The following is a 20,857-nucleotide window of genomic DNA, read 5'->3' on the forward strand; positions in this document are numbered from 1 at the left end:
GGTGCCAGCCTCACCAGTCAGGGGTGCCAGCCTCACCAGTCAGGGTGCCAGCCTCACCTGTCATGGTGCCAGCCTCACCAGTCAGGGTGCCAGCCTCACCAGTCAGGGTGCCAGCCTCACCAGTCAGGGTGCCAGCCTCACCAGTCAGGGTGCCAGCCTCACCAGTCAGGGTGCCAGCCTCACCAGTCAGGGTGTCAGACTCACCAGTCATGATGCCAGCCTCACCAGTCAGGGTGCCAGCCTCACCAGTCAGGGTGCCAGCCTCACCAGTCATGGTGCCAGCCTCACCAGTCATGGTGCCAGCCTCACCAGTCAGGGTGCCAGCCTCACCAGTCAGGGTGTCAGACTCACCAGTCATGATGCCAGCCTCACCAGTCAGGGTGCCAGCCTCACCAGTCAGGGTGCCAGCCTCACCAGTCAGGGTGCCAGCCTCACCAGTCAGGGTGCCAGCCTCACCAGTCAGGGTGCCAGCCTCACCAGTCAGGGTGCCAGCCTCACCAGTCAGGGTGCCAGCCTCACCAGTCAGGGTGCCAGCCTCACCAGTCAGGGTGCCAGCCTCACCAGTCAGGGTGCCAGCCTCACCAGTCAGGGTGCCAACCTCACGTCTCTTTCCTCCCACAGTGCCGAGTGCTGCCATCACCGGGACGCAGGACATGTTTATGAAAGCTGGAAGTGATATTAACATTACGTGTGTCGTCAAGGGCGCAATCAGAGGGGCTCCCGTAACCTGGTACCACGTGTTGCCTCGTCCCCCATGTGAGTACCCGCACTGGTATGGTGAGTACCCGCACCGGTATGGTGAGTACGCACACCGGTATGGGTGAGTACCCATACTGGTATTGTGTATGTACCAACACTCTTATTGTGTGCAAGAGCATCGGTATTGTGAGTACTAACAGCAGTACTGTAAGTACCCACAATGGTATTGTAAGTACCCATAATGGTATTGTGAGTACCCACAATGGTATTGCGAGTACCCACAATGATATTGCAAGTACCCACATAGGTATTTGAATACTCCAACCCTCACTGGTATTGTATTTGCCACACCGATTCATTTGTCTTGTTAGACATTAAATAGCATAGGATGTTACTTGCTGTGGATTAATCAATTTAATTGTTAAATTGAATTCTTTGAGGTTTAATGTCATTCCCGAGTTCAGTAATAGAAGGACTGTTCTTTTTAACGTTAGATTAGTGTCCCTTGTCTCATATAAGGATTAGAGTTCCCCTCCCAGAATTAATCAGCATTATCAAGAGATCAAACGAACTGAGCAGTATCCAGTGGTCTTCCAGGCATTGACAGAGTATTAAAACCTCTGTAGGACAGTCGGTTCGTTATCGACTCACAATTGAGAATTCCGGGGTTCGAATCCAAGGCGGGACAGAAATGGTTTGGGGCGTTTCTTATCACTTAAATGTCCATGTTTACCTAGTAGTAAAGTTAGTCAGGTTGCTGTGGGATTGCATCCTTGAGGAGGGTCAGTAGTTTGACCTGGGAGAAGGGGGGAACCTCGATGTAAACCTAACATGCATATATATATACACTGGCTGCCTGTCCCCTGACGCTATGAATTATTTACGAACATCGTTTGCCCCAGTGTGAACTGGTTTCCGTTGTAGCTATTAACGTAATTATCAATAGTAATTAACATCACATATACGAATGTGATGGCGGCGTTTATCCTTAAAAGTAATAATTCGGATATATCAGTATATGTAGTCATGTTATATATGTGGCTGTGATGTATGTGGTGGCATATTCAGGTGTTTATAGATGATATTTGGGTTGTTATACTCCTATATACCAAGTGACCAGTCACTTGGACTGAACGGTAGAGCGACGGTCTCGATTCATGCAAGTCGGCATTCAGTCCCCGACTGTCCAAGTGGTTGGGCGCCATTCCTTCCTCCCGTCCCATCCCAAATCCTTATCCTGACCCCTTCCCAGTGCTATATAGTCGTAATGACTTGGCGCTTTCCCCCTGATTATTCTTCCTCTTCCTCCTGCCAGTGAGTACCCACACTCACTATACGAGTCTCCACCCTCATCATACCAGTACTCATGATCTTCAAGTTTATAGAAATACGTCCTCTTGTTCCAGGAGTTGATTTAAAGAGTGATTAGTGAACTTGGTGGTGAGAAAATACGTTGTGTGCACCTTAATTACCCTTCATTTAGAGAGGGATTCTTCTGTTTTGCTTTACTAATGAAGAACATTTTACAGGCAGTGTAAGTTTCAGCTACTGGAAACAAAATGTTCCAAGTAGCACGGGCTATGGTGAGCCCGTTGTGGACTTACCTGGCACAGGAGCGGGACTGTAACTGTTTTGTTTATCAATCTTTCAGCACTTTATAGTTCCCAGCTATATTCCAGACCCCTCCCCTACCAGCCGCACCTCCACACCCCCCCCCCCAGCCGCACCTCCACACCCCCCCCAGCCGCACCTCCACAACCCCCCCCCCAGCCGCACCTCCACACCCCCACCAGCCGCTCCTCCACACGCCCCCAGCCGCACCTCCACACCCCCCTATCCCCCACCTCCACACCCCCCTATCCCCCACCTCCATACCCCCTTATCCACACCTCCACCTCCACACCCCCCTATCCCCCACCTCCATACCCCCTTATCCACACCTCCACCTCCACACCCCCCTATCCACACCTCCACCTCCAAACCCACCATCACCTCAAGGCATTCCACGAGCTTTACTCCAAATCTTATCATCGGCAGGTCCACTTGTTGCATCTGGTCCCGAAGCCTTGATTTACATACGGGTTACTTCCAGGCGCGGTCCCGTGTTGATAGTTTGGTATTTATGACAACATAAACTAAGGCGGACGAGAAGTCTATTATCCCTGGCAGGTCAAGAATGCCAGAGATGAAGGAATTGGAGTGGTTCTTCCATTCTTCTTCTGGTCTACCTTTCGTCTTTCGTTCCTCACTGTCTCGTACCCATCCTTTAGTTCTGTTCTCTTCTCAACCTGCTTATTTTCTCCTTATGTCTTTCCTATTTCTTCCTATTCCTCATCTTTACTGCCTCTTTCCCAACCTTACTGTTGCTTCTCTTCACTTCCTGCATCTTCCCCACGATCGTATCCTTCCCATTTCCCTCCATCCTGCTCTTTTCCCCTCCCTTATTGCTCCTTTACCTCACTTCCTCCTCCCTCCCTTCGCCTGCATTTCTCGCTATTCCTCTGATCTACACGTCCGACTCTGCCTCCTCATTCTTTACCCTCTCTCAACACCCTTTCTCCCTCCTCCTTCCCTTCCTCCCCCCCCACCTCACCCCCCCTTTTACTCACCCAGGCACGGAAAGGTATTAAAGGAAAAGCAAAACTTGGCGTCGTAACTCAATTCCGAGTGATACATCGGCTGGCGGCGACGCGTTCCGCCGGACGCAGGTCCTCCAAGTCGGGAATTTCAAAGCTGTAAGTCGCAGCTCTCCCAGACATATTGGGCACTTTACAGACGCCACTGGGAGCTAATCAGCTGTTGCCACAGCTTTTAAAGTTCCATCGTGAGGAAGATTCGTCTTTACAACCAGCACTTACTAAAATTTCTAAAATTTTATAGTTTTTTGTTGATTTACTAATTTGGATCTCTCTTTTGCGTTTTTAATTCGAGTTTTTTAGGGGGGATTTAGTGTTGATGTTCAGATTGAGATGAAGTAAACATTGAGAGTAGAAATAAAGTTGTATACAAGCTGAGGACTTCAAGACACATTGACGTTCCGTTCTTCAACAAACCATTAATAACCTGCAGGATTGTGAAGCTCCTGGACCAGGTAGAGAAGGAGAAGGACCTTGAAAGATTCATCCTATATCTGTCTCTGTCCTCTGTGTCTGCCTCTGTCTCTCTCTCTCTTTTCTGTTTGTTTTCCTGTCACTAGTAAACCACTAATAATAACTAATAACTATCACTAGTAAACCATAACTAATAAGCCATAACTAGTAAACTATCACTAGTAAAGCATAATTGGTAAACTTTAAATAGTAAACTGTCTCTTGCATCGCCCACAGACACAGAGGAGGAGGTGGAGGAGATCAACGCAGGTGGTCGAGGCGGCGTGCAGGTGGTGACAGACAAACACGCGGGCACCAGCTGGCTCCTGGTCACCCACGCCACCTGGAGAGACGCGGGGAACTACACCTGTGCTCCTGCTCACGCCACGCCCGCAACGGTCTCTGTGCACGTGTTGGACGGTGAGTGGCTGAGGTGGTGTAGGTGTGGGGTGATGTAGGTGTGGGATGGTGCAGGTAGTGTTCAGGTATGGGCGTGAAATAGTAGAAGTGTGTGGGAGAGAGGAATCACAGGTGTGTGTATGCACTTACCTACCAGTGCATACGTTGAGTGATATATCTAGATCTTTATATATGTCCCGCTTGCTAGTCTTGCTGTACCTGATGTGGCTTCGTTAAACCTCTCCTATCGGTTGAATTCTTGGTCGAACCTGGCCCTAAAGTTGTGCACGAGGTGGCTTCCACAACCTCCTCTTTCTGTGCATTCAACTTTCTGACCGTCCGTACAGGATACGAGTATTTCCTTATATTTCTTCGATTAAATTGCATTTCCACCTTTCACTCATGCCTTTCTGTCCTACTTTTAGCTAAATTTAAAGAGGTTAGCATTATTCATTTTGTCTATTCCAATCAGTATTTGGTATGTAGTGATCATATCTCCTCTGTTTCGTCTCTCACCTAGGGTTTTGCGCTTTGTGTAGATTCCAGGCCGGCGCTGTATATCCTAGTATTGGGCTTACCTAGGTTACTTAATATTGGTTTGAAAGTTTTTTATGTATTCAAATGACATTTTAATGCTTGCTAGCTGATCATACCTTTCTATGTCCCTTCAGCTATACTCTAGTTGTAACGTCTCTCAGATGATTAAAACATTTACACAGCCCACCCTGGGTGAGTCTGGTGGTCAGTGACATTACGAGTTTGTGATGATTTTATATGTAATGAATATTAAACTGTCATAAGTCAAGCCAGTGAAACACCCTGTAAATAAGTGTAATATTGTTATGTAGGTTAGAGCAGCACTCTGAACATTATGGACACAGTGTCTATACACAGCCATCAAGACGAAGACAAATTTCTACTAATATGAGATTAGAAATGTGATACAATATATAAACATTGCAAATATAACCTGAAAATCCTCTAATCGAGAGTATGATATGACACATAGATTTTTTTCCTAATGTGATGTCTGTCACCTGTCAATATAAAGCGTGTCACCTGTCAGTATAGAGCGTGTCACCTGTCAGTATAGAGCGTGTCACCTGTCAGTATAGAGCGTCTGACAAGAACTGATATAGTGGCCTAGATGTACACACACACAAACACACACACAGTGTCAGTAGTTTCAAAGCGTTATATGACAGAGTGTTGGGAAGACGGAACACCACGAGCGTAGCTTTCATCCTGTAACTACACTTAGGTAATTACACACACACACACACACACACACACACACACACACACACACACACACACACACACACACACACACACACACACTACGGCGCCTAGCAGCGGGGAACAATCAAGAGAAGTGGCGAAGCAATCAGTGCCCAGGATTACTGCAACAGTGGCGGCCGTCTCCTGGGATATCACGCCCTCGGACAGATAGCCACGGGTTCTAAAAACCGGTTCTAAGATAATCACCCGTCCTCAGACTGTCATAGGCTCTAGCAGTGACAGGAACAGATTCCTGAGACAGCCACGGATTCTGAGACAGCCACGAATCCTGAGACACCCACGGATCCTGAGACAGCCACGGATCCTGAGACAGCCAGAGGTCCTGAGACAGCCAGAGGTCCTGAGACAGACAGAGGTCCTGAGACAGACAGCTGCAGGCCTTGAGACAAGGAACTGCAGGCCACAACACACCGTGACACTCTGCTACACAGGAGACACAAGCCTACAGGCCCCAACCACTACACACAGCAGCTACACTCAACCAATTCCGAGTATTCTAGATTACTTTCACTAATGAAAGTTCTCCTTATAATGTCACTGTTAATACATTTGGCAAGTAAAGCACTTGCCAAACACGTAAAAAAGCCTGAACACTCGAGCTTCAAAGCGACATTAGCAACAGCTGCGGTGTGATAGTTAATTAATGCCGGAACTGGTATATTCAGCGTGACCAACACACAGTTAAGGAGGCTCGTTGGACTCCTGCGTGGGAGTGATATGATGCACTCCATCTCTAATTACAGACGGGGAAGGGAACGAAGAGGAGGATGGGGTAAATTCATTCCAGTAGATCAATGTATTTACGTTCTCACTCGTCATGCTTCGTGGGGAGAGGAGTAGAACGGAACTATCATGGAAGGAGTGAAGCAAGATACTAGACTAAGAGGGAGTGAAGCAAGATGTTAGACTAAGAGGGAGTGAAGCAAGATGCTAGACTAAGAGGGAGTGAAGCAAGATGCTAGACTAAGAGGGGGTGAAGCAAGATGCTAGACTAAGAGGGGGTGAAGCAAGATGCTAGACTAAGAGGGGGTGAAGCAAGCTGCTGGAGACTAAGAGGGGGTGAAGCAAGCTGCTGGAGACTAAGAAAGAGTGAAGCAAGCTGCCAGAAACTAAGAAAGAGTGAAGCAAGCTGCCAGAGACTAAGAAAGAGTGAAGCAAGCTGGCAGAGACTAAGAAAGAGTGAGGCAAGCTGCCAGAGACTAAGAAAGAGTGAAGCAAGCTGGCAGAGACTAAGAAAGAGTGAAGCAAGCTGCCAGAAACTAAGAAAGAGTGAAGCAAGCTGCCAGAAACTAAGAAAGAGTGAAGCAAGCTGCTGGAGACTAAGAAAGAGTGAAGCAAGCTGCCAGAAACTAAGAAAGAGTGAAGCAAGCTGCCAGAGACTAAGAAAGAGTGAAGCAAGCTGCCAGAGACTAAGAAAGAGTGAAGCAAGCTGTGACAGTCTTGGAGGCAACGAAGCAAGTTGCGAAAGTCTTGCAGCTCGTTTGTAGTTTGAAAACAATTTACGTAGCAAATGGCAAATTGGTAAAAGCTATTTTAGAATACAACAACGCAGAAGAGTTTGAATACAAAACCCATGGAGAGAATTAACTTTAATTGACTGATCAAATTAAAGGATTGGTCAATCATTCTGTGTCAACTAGAGTAATCTATTAAGCTAATACAATATCGATTTAGCTAGAATTTATGTTGTTAAACGAACTACATTATATATTGAAGCATGACTCGTGTTGTCCTGTTAACAAGATCATAACAATATGGGGATTTATCTTCACGTGGGCAGAGGCCACGTTTCTTGGTTGTACCACAGATTTTCAGAGATTGTACCACAGATCCTCAGCAATTGTTCCACAGATCCTCAGCAATTGTTCCACAGATCCTCAGCAATTGTTCCACAGATCTTCAGGGATTGTACCACAGATCCTTAGGGGATTGTACCACAGATCCTTAGGGAATTGTACCACAGATCCTCAGGGGATTGTACCACAGATCCTTAGGGGATTGTACCACAGATCCTTAGGGGATTGTACCACAGATCCTTAGGGGATTGTACCACAGATCGTTAGGGGGATTGTACCACTGATTCTCAGGAATTTGTTGCTTTATTTTTCACTGTATTGCGAATACGTGTCACTAAAGTTCATGTATAAACAGGGAAAGTGTGAGGCAGTAGAAGGGAGGCTTACAATGAGGAAGAGAGTAGTGGACGGTAGGTTTACAGCGTGAGGAAAAGGTGGAAGCTCGAGATTAGATCTGAATCTCTGGACATTAGTTCGTAATCTCAGGAGATTAGATCTGAATCTCAGGAGATCAGATATGAATTTTAGGAGATAATGATCCTTTCCTACCTGGTTAAACATGACTACCGAGAATGTTAAGTTACCGAGACACACACGTACAGAAGTGTGGGCCACACTTAGTCTGTCCTCTATCCTCTGGAATGAAAGGATATTGATAGCACATACCCAACACCCCTCCGGGTCGACGGAGATCGTAGCTGCCACGGATAGATGATGTTCCAATGGCGCGAACAGGAAGATGAGGGACCGACAGGCATATGGAGGTTCGTATCGAAACAGCTTTTAATAGTGCCGAGGTTAGAATGTATACAAGCCATGTGGACTGCAGGATGGTAAATACGGTGTCCAGATGGTGAGGAAGCTGCAGAGGAGGAGGACCTTGAGTGGAGGAGGACCTTGAGTGGAGGAGGACCTTGAGTGGAGGAGGACCTAAAACGAGGACCTGGAGTGGAGGGAGACCAAGAGCAAGTAGACTAAGCTACCCACGTAAAGACAAAGTAGCCTAAATATTATAAATAAAAAGCATAAATATTTTGAACGAAGGCCATCGAAATTAACAATGAAATTGTTACGTTAATGTGCGGTGGAGGAGCGGGCATCGAACGGCATGGCAGTGTTCGTTCGCTAGTTGCAAACTAGACCGACCGAGCAATTCGTTACGAGGCAGTTTCTATGAAAATTCTGTAACTACATCAGCTTTTGAAAAATCAAACTGATTCACAGATATCAAACCAAACGGGGGGTCAGTAACCCTTTCAATAGTACTCGATATATGATTGGTACTCTAGATATCTTGGTGAATAGGCGTGAATAAGTGCTTCACACCCGTGAACTACCCCATGCCAGTCCCTTCACCTTGAATGGGTAACTTTGGCGTCCTCGACAAGGAATATTTTTGTAAAAAAAATATAAAGAACTTTTATCAAAGAGGAAAGGGGCAGGGTGTGTTTTTTCACGTGGGAACAGCTGGTGTATGTGTGTGTGGAGGTGAATATGTGTGGATGGTGTGGAGGTGTATGATTGGGTATATCTGTGTATGAACTGCCAGAAGGGTAGATGGCGTTACACACGACGAGACGATCAATATGTAAAGTTGAGAGTCGAAACACGTACCAAAAAGAATTGAGAATATAGAGTAGCCATTCTACACTGGTTGTCAAAAATTCAGAACCGCATCGCCGTGCAATCACAGGAGTGAAGCTTTGTGGGATTTACAAATATGACACGTACATCACCCCCGATTTACATAGATGTCTGTGAGCACCAGGTGTAGATTTACAAGCTTGCAGAGAGAGAGAGAGAGAGAGTTTTGAGCTTGCGAAACTACTTCAAAAGAATTGCAACATAACTTGGCCCTTTCAGTGGAAATTTGAATTCGGGAACAATAGACTGAGGAATGAAGAATAATCTATCCCAAACACCTGACCATAATAGAAACAATCCTTAATACTGAATCATCTTTATTGATCAGAAAACCCTCACTCCACAGTTACAGCCCCGCTCCTGTGCCAGGTAAGTCCACTACGGGCTCACCATAGCCCGTGCTACTTTGGAATTTTTGTTCTAAGTTGCTGAATCTAAAACTACAACAACAATCTCTCTCCAGTAATCAAAAGTCCCGCTGTCGGGGACCTGAAGCCTGTACTTAGATTTATCTAGATCCTCCTGTGCCAACTACTATATACTTATTTACTGCAAGATGAACAGAGTAATCAGGTGAAATTAAACGTGCCTAACGATTCTATCCTGCCCGGGAATTGCACTCTGGTCTCCTGGCTTGTGAGCCCAAGACGCAGACTGTTGTGCTACTGGACTCGTAATGTCCCTTGCCGGTCCCAAGTACCAGACACGCTCGTAAACTACAACTTACCAACAAGGTACCCCGCGGGCGTCGCCCTAAGCTGACGGCGCAGCTGACGGAGCAGCTGACGGAGCAGCTGACGGAGCAGCTGACGGAACCGTGGAGGCGGGGGAGCCAAACACAGTCCTCATTAAACTCTTGTAGCGAACATCACAACTTGCTCCGGCCCCCTGATCTCACTAGCTAATTAGCAACCAATTACGTGCTTCAGTCGCTCCTGCCATCCAAATAGCCTCTTAACAGACCCTTCATCCACCCCCCCTTCATCCAGCCTCCCCCCCTTCACCTTCCTTCATCCAGCCCCTTTGACTTCCCTCCAATCATCATCCTAAGTACAAAATGTAAAAATAGATTGCGAAAACTCCAAAACTCTTAGAAAATGAATTACAAAGACTTTACGCTACTGACAAATGCATAGTTGTGAGAGTATTAACTCATTAACACGCGCTTCAGATACACTCAATAACACACACTCCAGATATACTCAATAGCACACACTCAATATACACTCATTAACACACACTACAGATACACTCAATAACACATACTCCAGATACACTCATTAACACACTCCAGATACACTCAATAACACATACTCCAGATACACTCATTAACACACTCCAGATACACTCATCAAAACACTCCAATCACCCGTATCGCCACCTCTCAACATGCCCCAGATCGTTACGAACAGACCCCCTAAACTGCTGTAGTGAACAACTACCCATTCACAGCAATACTACCTAATTAACTTGTAATACCGCCTGAATTCTCATATATATTTTCCTGTAGGCCTCGTCCGTTTCACTCTAAATATTGACATTCAACAAATCTATTGACATACAATAATTTTTTTATCTGTACAATGATTTCAATATTATTATAATGTATTATTCTTGAAATTTTATGCATGTATGCACTTTGCCCTGTATTGATATGATCATTTTTGGGAATTGTGTTTTGAATAACATTTTTTCAGAGGTCAATAATTCCAGTTATCGGGATGACTGTCGTTCAGCTTGTGTTGTCACGGTGAAGTCACCATTCAGCTGAGCAACCTATCATCTACTAAAATATAGTTCCCTTCATCACAGAGGAGGTGCCCGCTGGGCTCCACCACGATCTCCACCCCAGCAAGGCGCCGTCCACCGCTACCGCCCGGCCCCTGAGCCCCACCTCTCTCCTAACGGTGCTTCTGATGGCGCTGAGTGGTCACTGGCTTCAGATTCGGCGATTCTGCTTTCTGCTGGGGACGTGCGCCGTTCTGAGCTTCGCTGCTGGGGAGGTGTGGACGGCTCCAGCGGATATGACAGCCACTACGACCTTCGTCTTCATTCTCTAGTCAAAGGCACAGCATCGAAGTAGATTTGGAGAGAAGGGGATTGTTTGCGTGTATGTGTACCGCCTGGTGTACCGGACTTCCATCGATGGAAAAAAATAACATATATTTTGTATACTCTGTGCACTAGCTGTTATCTGCGTCGATATGTTTATACAGTTGTATTTAACTACAGTTTAAAACATTTCTGGAGCGCTCGTGGCTTTCAAATACAAGGTGCAGGACTCTAAAACTGAGGGAACAGGATGGGATGAATTGTAACTTTGGAACGTCTGGTAGTGGGCACTCAATGTCTGACAAGAGGTACTCAATGTCTAGCAATGAGCACTCAATATCTGACAAGTGGCACTCAACGTCAGGCAGTGGACACTCAATATCTGTCAGTAACCTCTCGTTGTCCACACCTGAATCGTTGGAGCACTTAAATCTCCGGAAAGCAATTTTCATAACATTTATAAGTCGACAAAATATAAGATATTTTCCTAACCTAACCTTCCAGGATTCCCACCTGAGACCATCCTATCCTTTTGAACCCCAGTTTTACAGTTCGTAAATCCTCAATCCTCAGCTACACTGCCGCGGAGCATGTATTTAGAGTGTGTTCAAGGCTGTGTTTTCAACTCATCTATATGTTACTAATTACGTGATAATAATTAAAAAGCTGTTGAATGGTAAATCCAAAAATAACATTCTATACGACAGTGTGTGTGTCCTGGTTCTCGGAATGCGTCTATTGTTAGTAATCGCTGTATATTTTTGTAATTCCCTGAACGTTACTTTGTACCCAAGTAACTGGGATTTTGTCACATAGGCGAGACAGCTGACAGTACAGCTGTAACTATGTGGTAACTATACACACTCACGTTACACGTACACAATCAAGCCAACACACACACTCAAACAATCACACACAATCAAACAATCACACACTCAAGCCAACATACCAAATGAGTCACACCACAGACCTGGACGCCAAGACCACAGACCTGGACGCCAAGACCACACCAGAGGGTGACAGTAAGGCTTGGCTGTAAGCCCAGCCAAGGCCAAGACGCCGTCAAATCCTGCCTTCCACGCACCAGTATACTCAACCACAGATTCAACCCATCAATCTCATTCCCAATATACTCATTCAACTCAGTAATTAACTTAAGCCAATGCACTTTTAACGCAACTAAAACTTTCACAGACTCATCCTAGCCCACACAAACGCACTCAAACCGTAAGACACACACACACAAACACGCACGTACGAACGCGCGCGCGCGTGTGTGTGTGTGTGTACTCACCTATTTGTACTCACCTATTTGTGCTTGCGGGGGTTGAGCTTTGGCTCTTTGGTGTGTGTGTGTGTGTGTGTGTGTGTGTGTGTGTGTGTGTGTGTGTGTGTGTGTGTGTGTGTGTGTGTGTGTGCGTATATCTGTATTCACCTAGCTATGCTTGCGGGTGTTGAGCTTCGGCTCTTTCGTCCCGCCTCTCTACTGTCAATCAACTGGTGTACAGGTTCCTGAGCCTACTGGGCTCTATCTTATCTACATTTGAAACTGTGTATGGAGTCAGCCTCCATGACATCACTTCCTAATGCATTCCATTTACTAATTACTCAGACACTGGAAAAGTTCTTTCTAATGTTTCTGAGGCTCATTTGAGATGAGTACACACACACACACACACACACACACACAGAAGAGTTAAAAGAGACATGATCACCATCTCTATAATTCCCAGAGGAATTGATAGGATAGATCAAGATAAACTGTTTAACACGGGTGGTACGCGAACAAGGGGACAGGTGGAAACTGAGTACCCAAATTAGCCACAGGGACGTTAGAATGAACTTTTTCAGTGTCAGAGTAGTTAACGGATGGAATGCATTGGACAGTGATATGGTGGAGGCTGACTCCATACACAGTCTCAAATATAGATATGATAAGAGCCCAGTAGGCTCAGGAATCTGTATTCCAGTTGACTGACAGTTGAGAGGCAGGACCAAAGAGCCAGAGCTCAACCCCCGCGCAAGCACAACTAGGTGTGTACAACTAAGTGCTCACACACACACACACACACACACACACACACACACACACACACACACACACACACACACACACACACACACACACACACACATGTATGGTGGAGGCTGACTCCATACACAGTTTCAAATGTAGATATGATAGAGCCCAGTAGGCTCAGGAATCTGTACACCAGTTGATTGACGGTTGAGAGGCGGGACCAAAGAGCCAGAGCTCAACCCCCGCAAACACAATTAGGTGAGTACACACACACACACACACACACACACACACACACACACACACACACACACACACACACACACACAAACACACACACACACACACACACACACACACACACACACACACACACACACACACACCGTCACGCAGGACAGTCATCACACATACAGTACGGCAACATTATTCCAGGATTTTGGAAGGAAATTATTGGTTCATGAATCCTTTTTTTTTTTTTGGTTTTGGTTATAATTTAATGTTATAGTGTTACCCGTTTAGTCAATAATGGGGAGGCCATCACTGACAACGCCGGATAGGACGCGATATCAGCTGCTATAATGCTACCCTTTACACGCGGGACACTGTAATGCACTTGATTATGACCCTTACAACCGGGTGCACTAACGGCCTAATTACAGCACTCTCTATTCTAAACGTTGTATATAAATCCTGTTTAATCTCAAATATGAATTTGATAACAATTGCAAAATAAAATTTTATATATGCAGATGTACAAATTGTTTCATAAAATATCCTCCACAAAGGTTTAATTTTATTTTATTGAACATGTGTGCATGTTTTGTATGAATAAAGACGTGTATCATACATGTCTTTATGTATATTTTTAAATAATTATATATATATATATATATATATATACGTTCCCTTCACTGCAATTGTAATGTTCTTTTCTTGTATCACAGTCTCCCCTTCCATTTTCTTTTATTTTGCTTTATTTGACTTTTTAAAAGTTACAGATTATAAGTAAATAAGTAATTATCAAAAGAAGTTTCCAAGCCGACGAGAATATTTAGCCTACAAGTTGGTGAATACAATGAAAACTAAACATTGTGAGTCTTTTGGAGCTCTTCAGCCTCCGAAAAGGAACCGAGGACACTGCAGGCGTTTGAATTCTTTAAGATGGCTTCCCGGAGACGCTGAAACTACAAACTGGCAGCTCTTGGGTCTCTGGATGTGTCAATGAGCCTAGAACCGAATTCTTCGCGAAAGCTCATGGCACCCTGTGCCTCACGGGTCAAGTGTCTCAGATGATATATGGATAAACGTGTGCCGAAGTTCCAACTGTTTTTATTTAATTCCACTGCTACTTTACGGTTGGCCACACCTCATGTCTGATACACACCGTAGGATACATAGGTGTCAGCCAGGGTGGATACACACGTGTAATTCCACACCAGCTGTTTATCGTTCTTGCAAATGAATTTGTGATAACATCTGGGTGAAATAAAGGGATGTTGAACTCTAGCCATGATGAATTAAAAATCAAAACAGTGTAATTTCTGATAGTTAAAAAGTGACCCATTTCTTCTCAGTGATTCCTAATAACAGAGGATGCAGCTTACCTATCTGGCTACTCTGTGCAGTATTTGTGAACTCACATGTTCCCAATATGATGCATAAATTTTTCGTGAGGAATTCCCTACGTACCGAACATTACACTCTGAGCATCTAAAGAGATAAATACCACTATAACCGAGATAAAAAAATAAACGATCTGTACGTTATAAATAGTTTTCAAAAGTGTGATTATTGGTAAACACGAGGTAAAAATCATGGATAAAAATGTCTCAGAATCAGTTTCAAAAGCTAGAACCAGATCCTGAATGATTCTGAGTCTCAAATGTTTACCCAATGTTTTTTTCGTCTTCATGAACTGGTGAGTGAGTGGAAGGCTATGGTATGGCAAGGTGTGGAAGTGGGTTCTATGGTGCGAGGGACGACAGGAGGGATGAGAAATATCCCCCCACGGTGAGGATGTAATAGAGGAAAAATGGCAAACAAAACAGGGAATTCCAATACACAATCGACTAGAGAATAGTCCAGAACGGACCGAAACGTCGTCGTCCCTTCATTTTCTAATGTGTTTTTGGTCAACATTCTTCAGCCACGTTATTGTGACTCATCGCCTGCTTGCTCTTCCCTTCCTTCCCTCTGACTCGTATATCTCTTCCCGTCTTTTACACCTCCCATCCCTCTCCTTCCCAGCTCCTTCAGAGTAGCTAGATGAGGTGTTAAGGCGTCGTACCCTCGGGAGAAAGACTCGAGTGAAGGGGTCTGGGTGGAGATTGAGTGACATGAGTGAGGACAGTCAAGTGTGCTACTCGGCGGCACTTTGCCAAGCGATATTGAGAGATCCTCTGCCCAGTGCGAAAAGTGAGTGGGGGTAGGGGTGTGAGGGAGCATGTGGGTGGTGAGAGAGGCATTAGAGAGCATGGGAGTGAATAGGAAGCGTATGAGGGAGTGGGTGAGGTTATGAGAGAGCATGGGAGACGTTGGGAAGGATATGAGGAAATATGAGAAGCATGTGAGAAAGTATGAGGGTGGGTGGGTAGAGTATGATGAAGCATATGGCTGGGAAAGAAGGTATGAGGAAGCGTGAGAGTGGGTGGGAAGGTGTGAGTGAGTGTGTGTGGGAAGAAATGAGGAGGCATGGCGAATGGAATGAAAGCAATTTGGATGAGTAAAGGCACCCATGCCAATACTCTCACACCATTCCCACTCACTCACTCACGAGCAGTGGCCAAATACTCAATAATCCAGCTGCCAATCATTCTACACTTGAGGAACACTTTACACATGACTCAAACCTGATTACGTTCGAATTTTTATCGAGCAGTACTTCGAACACTTTTTGTGTTCGAATTCCACATCTAATGCTCCAGGTACGCACAGAAGATACTATGCTAATAGTTACTAACAGAACCTAAACACCTAACCTAACCTACGTCTAACTATACATATAACTATATATCCTAATATATAATATTAATTTGGACGAGCAAAACCTGAGAATGCGTTGGGATGGACCTCGATACAATCCTAAAGCATATATAAATATATATATATATATATATATATATATATATATATATATATATATATATATATATATATATATATATATATATATATTATTAAATATGACCGAAAAAGTAAGATTAATAATTCTAACACGAATTTTCTCAATCTTTCGTACATTACGCTTCACTGTTGGAGGTAAATCAAAAATCACTTCTCCAAAATTCATTTTTATTTCTAGTCTGACGCGACACGGGCGCGTTTCGTAAAACTTATTACATTTTCAAAGACTTCACAAATACACAACTGATTAGAACGTATCTCTGATTTTATATCTACATTTGAGTGAGGTGGGAAGGGTGATGTGGCATTAACACAAGACAGAACAGGAGGGGATATTAATAGGATATTAACATATAATCTCTTCCCATAACCAAACCATCGCCAGAGAAATCCTAGTAAACAACACAGAAATCATCGATAGATACAGCGATAGCAGGCGGCTTGACGTTTGCGAGGCACTACACATCAAGAAGTCAACACCAGCAATCAACAGCCAATTATTGCACAACTATATTCTACCCACCTCAAGACTCCGCTCCAATATAGAAGCATCAAGAAATATGGACCAATAGGCTTTCTACAAACACTTCTATTCAATACCCATTGTTTCTGTTCTGTCTTGTGTTGATACTTTTAATACCCTATTAATATCCCCTCCTGTTCTGTCTTGTGTTAATGCCACATCACCCTTCCCACCTCACTCAAATGTAGATATAAAATCAGAGATACGTTCTAATCAGTTGTGTATTTGTGAAGTCTTTGAAAATGTAATAAGTTTTACGAAACGCGCCCGTGTCGCGTCAGACTAGAAATAAAAATGAATTTTGGAGAAGTGATTTTTTATTTACCTCCAACAGTGAAGCGTAATGTACGAAAGATTGAGGAAATTCGTGTTAGAATTATTAATCTTACTTTTTCGGTCATATTTAATAATATATGTCTACAGGAAAGACTGCTACCAAAATATACTAATATATATATATATATATATATATATATATATATATATATATATATATATATATATATATATATATATATATATATATATATGCGGAAAATCCACAGAGAAATAAGAAATGAGGTGAACGTTTCGGCTTGTTAAAGCCTTTGTCAACACCAGACTGACCCTAGTCTGGTGTTGACAAAGGCTTTAACAAGCCGAAACGTTCACCTCATTTCTTATTTCTCTGTGGATTTTCCGCATAAAATGATCAGTTTTGTGATCGTCAATTGCATATATATATATATATATATATATATATATATATATATATATATATATATATATTAATAAAAGGGAAGGGAGTACCACCTCTGGCTGGAAGAAGGGGGATCCATAGCCTCGGATGAAACCACACATAACGCATTGGAGGGAATGTAGGTCCCCTCCAATACAGTTTCTGTGTGCTTTTCTCCTACCACCCCCTTCCTTTATATATATATATATATATATATATATATATATATATATATATATATATATATATATATATATATATATATATATGTCGTACCTAGTAGCCAGAACGCACTTGTCAGCCTACTATGCGAGGCCCGATTTGCCTAATAAGCCAAGTTTTCTTGAATTAATATATTTTTTCTAATTTTTTTCTTATGAAATGATAAAGCTACCCTTTTCATTACTTATGAGGTCATTTTTTTTTAATTGGAGTTAAAATTAACGTAGATATATGACCGAACCTAACCAACCCTACTTAACCTAACCTAACCTATCTTTATTGGTTAGGTTAGGTTAGGTTGCCGAAAAAGTTAGGTTAGGTTAGGTTAGATAGGTTAGGTAGTCGAAAAATAATTAATTCATGAAAACTTGGCTTATTAGGCAAATCGGGCCTTGCATAGTAGGCAGAGAAGTGCGTTCTGGCTATTAGGTACGACATATATATATATATATATATATATATATATATATATATATATATATATATATATATATATATATATATATTCATTTTTTTCAATTTTTTTATTCAGGTAAAAGTACATATATGGTTGAAGAGTTACAAACATAATGTTGGATTTACGGATAGAGCTATTACATATAATACCTAAAGCCACTAATACGTATAGCGTTTCGGGCACACACACACACATATATATATATATATATATATATATATATATATATATATATATATATATATATATATATATATATATATATATATATATATATGAAAACTTTATAAATTGTATATAATTGTATATTTATGAATATACAATTTATGAATTGTATATTCATAAATTTCTAGTTAGAAATGTAACAAGTTGTTGCTATAAAATCAGAGATAATAAGCTTCCAAATCCCCAATAGGCTTATCAACATACTGCAATAGCTGCATGAAAAAGCCGCATAAGTAGCTTTTGTGGATATAAATATTACCATTCTTTTAATTTTTTTTACGAACTGTGAAGAGAAGCTGTTTCGCATGTAATAAAGATTTCATATCTCTATAATATGAAATCACTGAACTGTAACATTGTATTCAATACAGGTCAGTCCAGTGAACTGCATCTGCCAAATAATACACGAAGGCTACACCAATATTCAATTAGTTAAAAATACGACAACTCATTGTAAACATATTTACAAATTCTGTAAATATTATGAATGCTGAGGCGAGGGAATGGTCGGCAGGGGTCGCCAACCTCCCTCACTCTCGCCTCACTTTCTCTCAGTCTGTGAGGCAACTTCGGGGAACTGGGATTTAGAATTTTTATTTTTAACTTTATTTCAGATATTCTTGTACCGGCGGTAGAAATACTGAGAGGGAGATACGACCACCCTGTACCCCAGCTACCCTCCTAGGACACACGACCACCCTGTACCCCAGCTACCCTCCTAGGGCACACGACCACCCTGTACCCCAGCTACCCTCCTAGGGCACACGACCACCCTGTACCCCAGCTACCCTCCTAGGGCACACGACCACCCTGTACCCCAGCTACCCTCCCAGGACACACGACCACCCTGTACCCCAGCTACCCTCCCAGGACACACGACCACCCTGTACCCCAGCTACCCTCCCAGGACACACGACCACCCTGTACCCCAGCTACCCTCCCAGGACACACGACCACCCTGTACCCCAGCTACCCTCCCAGGACACACGACCACCCTGTACCCCAGCTACCCTCCCAGGACACACGACCACCCTGTACCCCAGCTACCCTCCTAGGGCACACGACCACCCTGTACCCCAGCTACCCTCCTAGGGCACACGACCACCCTGTACCCCAGCTACCCTCCCAGGACACACGACCACCCTGTACCCCAGCTACCCTCCCAGGACACACGACCACCCTGTACCCCAGCTACCCTCCCAGGACACACGACCACCCTGTACCCCAGCTACCCTCCCAGGACACACGACCACCCTGTACCCCAGCTACCCTCCTAGGGCACACGACCACCCTGTACCCCAGCTACCCTCCTAGGGCACACGACCACCCTGTACCACAGCTACCCTCCTAGGGCACACGACCACCCTGTACCCCAGCTACCCTCCTAGGGCACACGACCACCCTGTACCCCAGCTACCCTCCTAGGGCACACGACCACCCTGTACCCCAGCTACCCTCCTAGGGCACACGACCACCCTGTACCCCAGCTACCCTCCTAGGGCACACGACCACCCTGTACCCCAGCTACCCTCCTAGGGCACACGACCACCCTGTACCCCAGCTACCCTCCTAGGGCACACGACTACCCTGTACCACAGCTACCCTCCTAGGGCACACGACTACCCTGTACCACAGCTACCCTCCTAGGGCACACGACCACCGGAGAAAATGCACTGTTCCCAGCTGGAGAATAATGGGGAAATAAACATCTATAAACCTGGAAGGAAATTAGTTATTCTGACATAATAATTACATTATTACATAATTAGCCTCGAGTATTCAGACACTGAAATGTTCATCAGCATTCCTGAATTGTATTTGGAAATGTTGAGTGTTGAAATTACGCTTCCTATTGTTCTACCGATCGCTCATTGCCAGTGGTCCACAGCCAGGGGTCCACCACCTGGGGTCCACAGCCAGTGGTCCACCGCCAGTGGTCCACCGCCAGTGGTCCACCACCTGGGGTCCACTGCCAGTGGTCCACAGCCAGTGGTCCACCGCCATCGGTACAACACAAGTGGTCCGCCACCAACGTGAATGTGATCGAATAAATGCGAATGTTGCCGAAAATGCGTGTTTGAGTACATATAAACACTGTAGAAGTTGTGTGAAATGTTGGAAATGTTTATATGTGTGCGTGTTGTAGAGTTTGTGAGGATGTTATATAGACTATGGGTGATTGGTGTCTTTAGAAGCGGTAACAGAGTTAAAAATGCTTCTTACAGCTTACCCCCCCCTCCTCCCCCTTCTCTTAATTTGCATCGACGTTACGAGTTCAGGATTACGAGTCCCTCGCGCTGTCCACCCAGCTACCAGACCCCATGTGTGTTTGTCCACTTGTATGATGACCCAGCATGAATATTCCAGTAACATAAGCGTCCTTCATCTTGAGGCCATTAATGGCCAAATACCCAAGAGGCTGACATAGAGGGCGCCACCATTCGTCATATCAGTAATTATCAACACAATGAACCTCTCAGAGACACATACAGTGTGGTGTCCCTTGTCTGAGGTCGAGGTCCCTACACTATACTGTGTGGTGTGTGGGGGAACAGTGATTTAATGAGGCAATGGGGAGAGAGGGA

At 44.2% G+C, this 20,857-nt stretch overlaps 1 protein-coding gene across 2 annotated transcripts in view; it reads left to right on the forward strand.

The window, feature by feature from the left end:
- The window catches only part of LOC123768730 (zwei Ig domain protein zig-8), a 319,496-nt gene extending 305,740 nt beyond the window's left edge, over positions 1–13,756 (forward strand). For both annotated transcript variants that reach the window (XM_069317114.1, XM_045759446.2), the window contains 3 exons: positions 622–756; positions 4,026–4,208; positions 10,742–13,756. In XM_069317114.1, coding sequence (XP_069173215.1) covers positions 622–756; positions 4,026–4,208; positions 10,742–10,989 — 566 coding nt within the window. In that variant the 3' untranslated portion in view covers positions 10,990–13,756. The remainder of the gene's footprint in view (positions 1–621; positions 757–4,025; positions 4,209–10,741) is intronic.
- Positions 13,757–20,857: the final 7,101 nt, after the last annotated feature.

The sequence above is a fragment of the Procambarus clarkii genome, chromosome 86, assembly GCF_040958095.1.
Source record: "Procambarus clarkii isolate CNS0578487 chromosome 86, FALCON_Pclarkii_2.0, whole genome shotgun sequence".
Classification (NCBI taxonomy): domain Eukaryota; kingdom Metazoa; phylum Arthropoda; class Malacostraca; order Decapoda; family Cambaridae; genus Procambarus; species Procambarus clarkii.